Source organism: Rhyacophila brunnea, unplaced genomic scaffold (genome assembly GCF_057557595.1).
Source record: "Rhyacophila brunnea isolate RB1 unplaced genomic scaffold, BYU_Rbru_1.0 scaffold_15, whole genome shotgun sequence".
NCBI lineage: Eukaryota > Metazoa > Arthropoda > Insecta > Trichoptera > Rhyacophilidae > Rhyacophila > Rhyacophila brunnea.
The window spans coordinates 1,999,353-2,011,714 of record NW_028232806.1 but is presented as its reverse complement, the minus strand read 5'-3'; the positions used below and the strand labels follow the sequence as shown (position 1 = coordinate 2,011,714).

At 37.9% G+C, this 12,362-nt stretch overlaps 1 protein-coding gene across 1 annotated transcript in view; it reads left to right on the top strand.

Annotated features, from left to right (window-relative positions):
- The window catches only part of LOC147074769 (acyl-CoA-binding domain-containing protein 4), a 74,712-nt gene that overhangs the window by 24,378 nt on the left and 37,972 nt on the right, over positions 1-12,362 (top strand). Inside the window, exon 2 of the mRNA XM_085942606.1 lies at positions 7,720-7,831. Coding sequence (XP_085798732.1) covers positions 7,720-7,831 — 112 coding nt within the window. The remainder of the gene's footprint in view (positions 1-7,719; positions 7,832-12,362) is intronic.

The window sequence follows — 12,362 nt, the reverse complement described above, 5'->3', positions numbered from 1 at the left end:
TCGCGATCAGTGCTTCATAATACGAAGCTAAGTGCCGACAATTCAAGCGGATTCATTTAAAAATACTAAAAATCACTAAAAAATACACGGAATACTCTTTATTTTATACTTAACCCTGGAGTTCCGCGGAATACCATTTGGGAAATACTACTGTAGAACATTACACTGCCTTTAAACTTAGCGATAGGTTGGGGGTCCGTCAAACACCGTGGCCTGGGTGACAGCTTCATGATGTGGGGGCCATGCGGACCGGATAACCTGGAGAGACTGGTTATTTTGGGTAGCTTTTGGAGAAGGCAAAGCAGAGGAAGAGGGTTGGCGCGCTAGTACGACCAGGCGAAGGAGCTTATTGTCCGATAACAAGAAATCGGCGATAACAGGAAGTCGCTGTAGTCGCATGTAGAAGACTTCTCAGTGACGTACCTGTCATGGCGGCAACGCGTGCTAGAGGCGTGTCTAAATATTGTATTGGCTTTTTAGATGCGACTCCTTTTTTATTCGCAATAAGCCAAAATTTTACTAATAATAATTCTTAACACCACTTCTGATCGTTTTAGACATCAATTTGGGGGCGTTTCTCATTTGAAAACGGAAGTGCAATTAACTTAATTGGATGGAATTGTTAGTTCATAGTTTTAACACGTCGACAAGAAGTTCTTGTTCGACAATATTGGGGGCAACCTTCACGACCCTCAGCCATGATAGAACGACCAATAAGACAGATGTAATAATATAATATTGAAAAAATCTACATAACATTATACCCCGTTTACACGTGCATAGATTTACTGTTGACAGTAAGTTTTATCGCGGCCATAATAAGAAAATGTATGTGTAAACATGTAATATCCTGCAGTTGCAAGCTTGCATGCGTGAATCAAAAAAGTTGGGAAGCTTCTGAATTTTCATGCGACAGTAGGGATTTTTTCGATCTGCGCCTGCGCAGTAGAACGATAGTGGCGAAACTGCCGGCAAAAAAGCGAACTTTTCTGATTTTGAGGTTAACCGATTTTCACTACCTTTCAAATAGTACCATAAAATGACAACATCGCGTCTCGCTTACTCTCGAAGAATGAGATTGGAGAGGCAGTCAGCACTTTTACGTATAAACAGTTTTGTCACGATACTTTAAAATACCTACGCACTAAATCCATGCACATGTACATGCGCTATTATGTTTTGTTCTCAACTTTTTAATAATACGGATTTGAAGTGTTTAAATTATTTTTAAGAAGGCGTGGTTTGGTTACTCTATGATAGATATTTATTTCTCGCGCCCTCTTTACGTTGATTTTTATTGCTTGCAACCTACAATAATTTGCCTAGAAAGCGGATTCAAAACGTGTACCGTTTAATTATATTTTACTTTCTCCTACTCGTTCAAAATGAGTTCTTTTCCGTCAAATATTTTTTATTGTTATTTTACTTGTTATTAAAAAGTATCGTTTGCTTTTTAAGTGATGTAATACAACAGCTTACTTTCCGGTATTGACACAATCAGATTCAAACAGTGTTACCCGTTGTTATTATTATTCAATATTCAAAAATAAAGGAAATATTATCAATTTGATTCAATTTTATCGGTGACGAGTAGATATGAGATGATATTTTTATAATTTGCATGTTTCTGCTATATAATATGCTAGATATAATAATATAGGTAACATTCAAAACAAATTAAATATTTTTTCTTGTCAGTCAATGAATCGATTAAGTATAACATTATTCCTACGCATGTAACACAAATGGTCATACATTTATGTACTTACTTTCTAATAATTTTAAATGTTTATCTGATGTTATATTATTCCAAAGAGCAAATTTTGTATAGGTATCTGTGGGTCTATTCTATACTTATCGACCGCTAAAGTGATAAAGTGATAAATATTATCAAACTTAGAGTAGGTTTGTATCAAAATATTAGCACTTATTGTAACAATTACACGAAGTTGGTTTTTATTGTTGCAATAAGTGCTATATTTAACAGCACCTATCTTGCTGCTGTTAAAATATCGCACTTATTGCAACAATAAAAACCAACTTCGTGTAATTGTTACAATAAGTGCTAATATTTTGATACAAACCTACCCCAAGTTTGATACTATTTATCACTTTAGTGTTCGATAAGTATAGAATAGACCCACTGGTGTTGATTTAAAAAACGAATGAAATTCGTTCTTGGCGTTCTTCGAAAATTCTTGGCAGGATTTTTTCGAATTTACTTTTATAATTAACATTCCTTAAAAGATATCTACTTTCATCTGTGTTTTTTCACACGTCTACAACTTATTCATAAGAGAGAAGACCCTTTCTACTGGTGCATTAGTGCTGGGCAGACATAAAATAATATATTCAATAATTATACGAAAGTTTTTGTGATCCAAATTATTGGTGCGAAACCAAACGACTTACGGTTGAAACATTCCCAGTGTTCCATTCAGACACTGTTTGCGGTGTAATGTGTAATTAGAAAAAAAGTGAATACTCATCAAATATTTCTCTATCTTGGTCACAAGTTTCTTTCTTTTCGAAAACGGGACATTTTGGCGTCCCGAAGCTGTGAACCCGGGACTGTCCCGGTGAAAACAGGACGTCTGGTTGCATTAAGTATACGTCAAGTGGCCATTGTTGAGCTTTACTTCTGCCTACGTGGATGCCACACAATTTTTAATAAAATATAAAATCGGTGTGAAAAAATAATAAATGACAGTTGAGACGACAGCAGACATTATGTAAAATTTTGAATTAGGAAGCATGTACACGATACCAACTTGTTATTTTGATAATATTTTTCGACGGTTCATTTGTTTCAGGAAATCAAATTATTGTCTATGATATAACCAATATTCAATCTGTAAAAATATTTACCTACCTATATATTTTTTTAAATTAATGCAGTTATTAAAAATCTACGATTTTTCGAGAAAATTACATTAACAATCAATATAATTATTATTTATTAGAATAACCTTCATTGTTCGGTAACTTGTATAAATTTATATAATATTGTAGGTTAATTCGGTATTGCATAACGATAACCATCGTTAATAGTTATAAAATTATTCGTGAACGAAGGTCTCACCATTTTGTCTATGCTAATATTTAAAATTAATATTATGGAATTGTACATAGTTATAATAATATTATTATAAAATTCCGTTTAGTTTAATCACGTGTGACATTACCGTTTTTCATCGTCGTTTTGATTATTTAAAATTTAAATGTTGTGCATATCTCAACGACAGGCGATAATAATGTATTTTTATTTATATTACTCAAAGGGCTGGCATTGGAAAAGTGTTGGCCAATGTAAAAATAATTAATTCCATGATTTTTTTTATTAGAACACTGCAGTTGACTTTTGGCCTTCGATATAATAATTATTTTCTGTTGATGCAATAAATAATGCGGTTGGTTGATCGACAGCAGAAATTTAATCGGTTGAAAGAGTTAGAGAAATGATGTTTTAAAAAGTAGATGATTCAACTAGGGCTTGCTTTACTGCAACACTGGAAAAAGTTGGTCACGGTTCAAGTTCTCGTTGGAAACATTGAAAAAAAAATTTACAAGTTTGTTTAGCGGAAGCCAAGCGGGAACAGCGGCAATTTTCATGGTCGATTTTGGCAAAATTCATGAATTCAAGAATGATAACCTAACCCTAACCCATGGCCCCCACAGGGGGAGGGGCTGACAGGGTTCTAGTCTGGGGGCCAGGGCTCTAGGGGGGGGGGGGGGGGGCGGCGTTGCGGGTCGACCTGATAAATGAGATAAATAAATACATATCTGCCATAATGGGGAAAAACGCTAATTTGTTTGTAGAGTCTTAACATTTTAAAATGTCTAGTTGTGTACCTAATACAATTTCTGATTAAGGACTATGTCGATATTCAACAACTCCATAATTCAAATGGATTTATTCAACAATATAAAACAATCGCTAGAAATACTCTGAATACCCTTAATTTTACCTGAAACAATACTTAGAAAACGATTCTGTAAAAAGTCCCACTGCCTTTAACCCTAGCGATGGGTAGGGGGGGGGGGGGCGTTAAAGATCCTGGCCCTGGGGCCCGCTTCAAGACGTGGGGGCCATGACCTAACAAATAATCCACTATATCGGCTATTTTCAAAATTTGTTTGCCACTGGCTTCCACTAAAGCAAAAAAAAACGAATAATTTCCTCTTGAACGAATCTTTTTTTATAACAAACATTTTAATAAATAATAAACCAACATTATCATACAAAGAAATATTGTCATTTACTTGTTACGTTTTACGCAGATGCAGATACAACCACTAACCACAGCCACCGGTGGTAACCATACGCTGTGCGGCCTGCATTTCACACAAGTTTTGTTTGTATGTGGCGTTCGTACACTTTTCGTAGCGTTCGACGGCGGTTTCGAGAATGCGATTCAAAACCGCCTGTTACCGGTTACCGCATCCCGACACTGGCATCTCCACCTGATGATCACCTATAGGTAAATCAATATATTATGATTGGAATTGTTTGCTGCAACGCTTGTTTCTATGCTGGAAAACAATAAGAACCACTACAACTGTAAGGCGCTTTTGTCGCGTTTTGGGGTCGTGCCACTTCCCTCGGTCCATCGCCACGTGTAGATCGCTTTTGTAGCACCGCTGCAGGGTGAGAAAGGGTCGGCTACGGTGACGAAAGTCGGAATCCTTGAGGTTGTGCCTCACGGATACTCTCTGGCGGCATTCGGAACACGTGTGCCAACCACGTGAAGCGTCTCTTCGTGATTACTTCAATCACCGAGTGCTGTCGTGTCCGCTAATAAACACGAGTGTTTATAACGCGGTCATACCAATGTACTCCTAAGATTCGACGGAAACATCGAGATCATTTGGGGGTACCCGATCAAAAAAGATTTAGTAACATTGATGTTTGAATATTATGCAAAGTCATTCTGTTTATTTGTGATATCCACCTATTTCGGCAGCAGATATATTATTTTTCATATATGAATATCGATGCAGAATAATATTGTACGATTAACACGGTCCAAAATCCACAAAGTCTTGCAAAAAAAAAACTTCAATAGCAATGACAACCTTCAACACTTCGGCAAAAAGAGTACATACATGTCGTCATAATATATTATTTACAAGCAGGTGAATATTATCTGGGCATTATGGAATTAGTAGAACTCGTATGTTAATATTTTTTGTAAGTTTAATGGTCAAACATTTTGTTTTGTAAATTGACATTATCGATTGTAATAAAATAATTTATGGCTATTGATTGCATCGGGTATTAAAATTACTTCCACACTATTGTATGTTATTTTATTTTGTCCACTGATTTTCGTTCTTTATTTGAATGCTTATAAAATATGACAATGGACACTCTTTTATTTTTATCCATAGTCCTTTACAATGAAACCCCGATTCTACGGTTTTAAAGGGACACTAACTACTACTTTATCGACGTCTTGAACTATTTTCAGTTTCTCAGCTAGAGTTCTTGTTTTGTCACGGGGGGCATTTTAGTTGCGACTTTCGTGAAAAAATCGTGATACGAGGCAAGCCTGAGCGCCGATCGATCTGTCTGAACCTGACTGAAAGGTCTGTAGTATGTATCATAAAGAATTCTACGAAAGCGAAATGAAAAATTTCCACTGTATGTCATTCTTCCTTCTTTCCTCGACGTTTCGGACTCGTTGCAGAGGCCATTATCAAGAGTGATAATATGTTGTATGATGAAATGTAGTGTAGGTATATGACTGTAAATGTTGCTCTAAGAATGTTAAAAGGAATCCGATTAGCTAAGTAATGAGTAATGTGTCAATCATTACGACCAGACGTCGTGGCTTCCGGCACTATCAGCAAAATCCAATATTCCAACCGGTATCTCTGGTCGTAACAATTGACACATTACTCTGAGCAACGTAGCTAATCGGATTCCCTTTGACATTCTTAGAGCAACGTTTACATTCTTATACCTACACTACATTTCATCATACAACATATCACTCTTGATAATGGCCTCTACAACGAGCCCGAAAAGTCGAGGGAAGAAGGACATGGTGGCAACCCAAAAATCTACTACGATAAAAAACAATAGTGAAAGCCTCAAACATTATGAAATGAAAAATATTCAACAAAAACGGTCAATCGGGATAATATTTGTGACGGTACCATAATATTTAGACGATAGATCGAGGAAAACGATAAATCGGGGAACGGTTAATGCGGGCTTATTTAACATTTTTCTTATGGGTGTTTGGCGGGACTTTCAAAAATGAACGGTCCGTGCGGGAAAATGATTTATGCGAGAGCGGTAGATCGGTGTTCCACTGTATTTAAATTATAGAATTGCTTATTCTACAATATTGTTATAATTTATAATAGACAACTCCGGATTAAGTATACCGAATATTGTCTTATAGATAGGTAGGTAAAATATTGTATGAGTAGTTTCCAAATAGTTTTATTTATTTTTGGTGAGAGTAATGAATATTTAAATAAATAGAAGTGCAATAAAAATACCTTCACTGCTAAAACATCTTATTAATGCACGTTTAATTTAAATGATAATTACCACGTTCTACTTCGTGAGGGACAGAACTCTCGTTGATGGTATGCGAAATTTCACAATACGCAACTAAATCTTCAAAATAATGTATTGCGTTTGCGGAGGATGTTGCTAGGTTGTAGAAATTATTTGCCATCATCAATTAGGTCGCTCTTTCTATGCCCCCATTGAAAAAAATGCATGTCTATGAATCCACATTCATAGACAATATCTTTCTTCGCTTTTTACTTTATTCAAATAAAAAGTAGTGTTCTAACTTTTGCACCGATAGGTCCCGCCAAATAAGAGAAAACAATTGGGAGGTAGTTTAATTGGTATAATAAAGCACATTGCCGCGAATCCAGTGGTTACAGGTTGAAATCCCGCCGGGATAGGTTATATGAATATGAATTTCATTAGTGCGTAGCATTCTTGAATATGGGACGATTATCTGGTGTCCTTATGAGGTTTCATATAAGCTTATTTTAGAAAGCGTCAAGAAGAATTTTCTTTCGATGTCTTTATTTTAAGACATATAACTATTTTCCTTTCGATAATTCGTCAAATGATTATTTTCCGACTGCCTTTCTAGAAGGCATGCTTACTTTTCACTCTCTTTAATCTCGTCGGTTTCTTCTGCTCTTGAAACACTTGCCTGTTATCGCTAGGGGTGGCTTCCAATCCTGGTGCCCTAATGAGTTTTAATTTACACGCGCCTGTCAATTATCTACGTGGTTGCAGCCATGATTTATTCTGGATCGGAACCGTTTCCTCGTGTCAAGCCTATCAGTCACCATTAGCGAGGGCTGCAAGACTAGTCAATGCGCTCCTCAAAAACGTAGACATTTTCGGTGACATGCTATGTATTTTGTATTTGAAATTTTATTTTTCTGTATAAAATTATACTTAAGTATGTTTTATTTTTTATTATTATTATTAGATATTATTATTTTATATATTCTCTTCTTCTCTCTTGTGAGGGTAATATTTTGTTATAGTAGTCCACATTGTTTTGTTTTCTTAAATAAAAAAATATATTATCCTAGAAATCTTACATAAATCATTGACAGTTTAGTTGATATGGCGGTGTATAAAATTATGCTTTACTAATTAAATATTTTCGATACGTATACTTACAAAAATATAAGATAATGTCAGCTTTGTGTGTTTGTTTGTTTCAGGATCTTTCAAACCGAGCAATGTTTTGATGCTTAGTTTTTACTCCTATTACAAGCAAGCGACGGAAGGGAAATGCAATTGGTCCAAGCCGAGTCGATTCAACATCGTTAAAAGGTAAGTGAAAAGCATTATGTTCTACAGATTTTTCGTTTACACTAAACTTGTAGGTACCTATTTAATTAGTTGGTTATCTTCTTTTTTTATGAACATAACCAAAGGCGGGCCTTGCCTCCACATTAGCCGGCTCGCACATCTAAACTTGTCCGTCTGCAATGTGTCGATTTCGTCGATGTGACGTCATCGTTATTCACAAAATACACGTTGCCAAATGGAGCTCCGCACATTGGTGGAATGCGTCATTTCAGTTTGAAAAAAAAAAACAGCGGGATTCACATGCAACTATTTTCACCCGACATGCAGCGCATGTATAATCCCGAAATGTCGCACTTCGTCATTCATTTTGGCTTGCCGTGTGACGTCACGTTACACGGCCTTGACTATTATCCCAGTCGATACGATTTTCTTCGTGCGACAGGGCTTATTCTTATGCGTATATTTGAAGCAGATGACGCGATCGATTCGTCAAAAGAGTTAAAAGGGGCTTGAAACAGTTTACACCAGTCACACAATTATACCTAAATCTTAAAAAATGCGTATTTTCACAAATTGAGTATAAAATATTACCCAAGATAATATAACAAAATCCCTCCAAGTAGGTAACGACAAAAGATGTGCTGAAACCACTAATATTGTTATGTGTCATTAGTCATTTATTACTGTCATATTTAATATCAATTGGATAGCGACAAGATAAATTGTTGTTTTTACTAGATAGGTACGTTGGTAGTCGGGGGGTCAAAATTAACATGTACCTATGTGGTCGAGTAAACATAACTGAATTTTGGTATGAATGTAGCAATTAACGAGCTTATACTATGTAGGTGGAAATATAGAGTTTTTAGGTATGCGACTTTGTTATAGTGCTGTCGGAAATAGGTAAAACATTTTTAATGCGATAATTACCCCCAAACAAATTATACATCAACCTGTTTTCTGCAGGAAGCTCTCTCACAAACCGCCCCGTGTTCCAAGATCAAGAAAATGGTTATATGGTGCCACTACTGATATTGGAAATCACCGGCTTTCTAATTCTAATCAGTTGTTTGAATCATCTTTCGTCCACGTGTCGCAGTGGGATGAAAGAATCTACCGAGGAATTAAGCAGACCAGCGTCCCAGTGAAGGTGCCATTTGGGTGATTTTTAAAATGATCTGTGGCATGCAAAACATCCAAAATCTTATTTGCACGACAGGATTTTGTACTATAATACACAACGTTGTCAAAATATAATAAACTATTTCTTTTATTCAACGAATAATTCGCAAGATTTGAGAATGTAACATTTATATTTACATTGAATATACATAATTAGAAAACACCCCAGTCCGTCTGTCCTATACACAAGGTGGCTTTATCATATTTTTGTATTTAGGTATTATAACTGTCTATTTTGCTCTAAAAATGAACACAGCTAAGAGAGGGGCTGTTAAAACATAGTACTTTTTGACAGTTTAGAGTCCAGGGGTAGTCAACCTGGTCCCTACCGCCCACTAGTAGGCGTTCCAGCTTTCATAATGGGCGGTAGGGGTTTTAAAAACATTTTCATTATGGATCAGCCTCAGGGATCGCATTAATAATTTAATTAATTAAATGTAATTTCATCAGGCTTCATGCTTCTATGTATGCAAAGTATAAATAAAAATATTGATTTAACTACAGTAAGTTGTTTTATAAAGATTTATTCTGCCAAACTTAGCGCAAGTCTGACAAAGTATTTTTTGGTAATTAATTATTATTATATGCTTTAACTTGCTGTAACTATGTTTTATACATTTTATAAAGTAACGTTACTTCCCTACTTTATAAATCACCATTACTGTGGAACCGGTGGGCGGTTAATTTTTTTTACTACTAACAGAGATACAGAAGTGGGCAGTAGGTATAAAAAGGTTGACCAATTTTGGTAAGAAAATATGATTCTTCATCAAATCTACTGATATTGGTACCACTGTTTTATGGGAGACCGGAAACTGAGAGTCTGGGAGACTAGCATGTCGCATCTCATCAGTTTAGTAGTGAACATTTTAAAACAGAGATTCCAGTCTTGCCGTGAGCAAGCCGTAATTGAATTACATTAACTAGTGTAACATACAGGATAAATGGGTATTTTATCTACAGACATTTAACAAGAAATTTAGATAGGTACATATTTGGAATAGCTTTACCTTCATCAGACTTATGCTTCTGAAGCCGCTCGTTCCGACCTCGCTCTCTCGTCCACCTAACTTTGCCACCTTCTGGTGTAGAACATGAGAATTTCTTATCAAAGGGAGTGGATCCGACCGCTATTTGGAGCAGCTAAACCCACGCCGGGAAGCAACTCCCTTGGCGTGGATTCCCAGACTCACAGGAGTCTGGAGTTAGGCTTGCACGTTTCCTTCAACCTTTGAGGTGCCCCCGTCCAACAGGGTTGGACGCCAGCTAGCTTTTCTTTGGGAGGGAAACAGCTGCAAAAGACCATGTGTTTACTGGGACTCTAGGTTGATAAGTGAAAGAGGTTTCAAAGTATGTCGCTGAAATGCGGTTACATTTAATGAGAGATTATTTCAGCGATGGTTTACAAAAAGATTATAAAGAAGTGGGACGGAGGCCCTCACAGGAGCGTCTCCGTCACCAGCAAATGGCACTAACCTAGACACAATTTATAATTACATATTTACATGCATCGAGCCCTCCTTAACGTCCTTCCATTCCCAAGTCCAAGGGGTGTATTCCCGGGTGAAGATGACACCAACACTTTACCCTTCGACACGGGTATGGAAATATGCCATCCATTGTTGAAGCGTGTGCTCCTAACAGGACCGCGTTGCGCGGCACGAGCGCGTCCGCCCGGTAGAACGTTTGGAACCAGAAGAAGGAAGTTGCCTCCCACGCACTTGTGTTCTCGCCCCCGCCGCTACGTCCCCCCCACCTTGTCTGCTCCGGCCGTTGATTATTTGCAGCCAGCATGAGTTTGGTGTTGCCAGTTAAGAAAGTATATTTATGGTTTCTTTAGGTGACGAGTTCATCGCGTTACATCACCCGCTTGGTCAGGAAGAAATTGAGTCATGGGTGTCAATTTCCTGCCAGGGGCGTTCTCCGCTTCTTGGTGATGAGAAGTTTGTGCAGTCAGGTGGGACGGTCGGGGCAGGTGACGAAACTGCTGACGGCGGAGCTGCTGACGGCGATCCAGCGCGGACCCTCTTGTGTGCGGGTGAAGTGCGCGCCAACGTCTCCTCGTCGCTCCTTGCTCCCTTCATCCATCCTTCTGGGGGGGTTACCTTGCATCACATAGAGGCCTTTTTAAGAAATATAGTTTTGCACAGTACAAATTTTACAAATTAAAGTATCTGTCAACAATATGACTATTGTTCGGTAATCAAATTACAGTTTTTGACGGAACTCATCCTTGATGAGGCCGTCGGCTACTTGGCTGATTACATTTCTTACAATCTTCTCCATTGAGAAGTTGTTTCCTAATTGACAGACAGTTGGACCTCTGTCTCCCCACGCGGGCCTTGCATGTAAGCATGTCGCAAGGGCAGGAATGATAGGTTTATCGGTGCTGTCTAGGCACGCTTACGACTATCTAGTGTGGTGGGGCTCTTCAGACCTCCTCCACTTCTATGGTATCCTGACCGATGCCAGACCTAGATGTAGCTTCAGTTTCCCATTCTAAAAGGAGTCTATCCTTCTTGAACTGGTACTTTTTGAGTTTGCCGCTGCTTCCTCCCACAGCTCAAAGCAAACCGATTGCTAATGCAACTTATTCTCAGCGCTTGAGAAGCTAATTCTCAGCGCTCCTTCTTCCGCGTCTGAGGTATGCCATTTCGGGCTCCCTCATGTTGACGTCTAAATTGCTTCTGGAGTGACCAACGTACGATGTCGTGACGCGAGCTTCTCCAAGCTCATCTTGTTTACTATCTGAATCTGAAAATGGATGGTTTACTAGACCATCGGATGCTTATCGTGGCAATTAAGCGGTGACGATAAGTGTGGTATTCTGAAAGACATATGCACAAGTGATGTAGCTTGAAGGGGAACCGCGTGAAGCGGGCCCGGACCTCTCTCTGAAAATGAATTTATTATACAAGAAAATACCATTCATTGCCACGTTGGCTTATTGAACTACTATTAAAATAATAAATTTCTGTTTGGGCGCGCAGAAGTTTATATCTATCATGAATCTATAACCTATAAACTTCGATCAGCGTTGTCTAGCCGTGGTGTTGATAAAAACCAGAGCTCTATCTTCATCAGTACTCTATCCTTGTGTGTGGTGTGTGCTTATAATCTAGTTTATATTCTACTCCACTCTGGTTCCCACCAGACCACAACAGACAATCTGAGAGTTGCTCATGTCCCTTTAAGGCATATGCCCCCTTGTCGCTGCTTAAAACTATAGTGATCTTACTCTAGTGCGCCAAGGTGACAGATGTCCAAGGGCAACATGAAGCTGTAGGGAATTTACTCAGCGATTAGCCAGATCCACCACACCACGGCTCATCTCCAAATCTGCATTTGCCTATAATGTTAAATTTTGTGA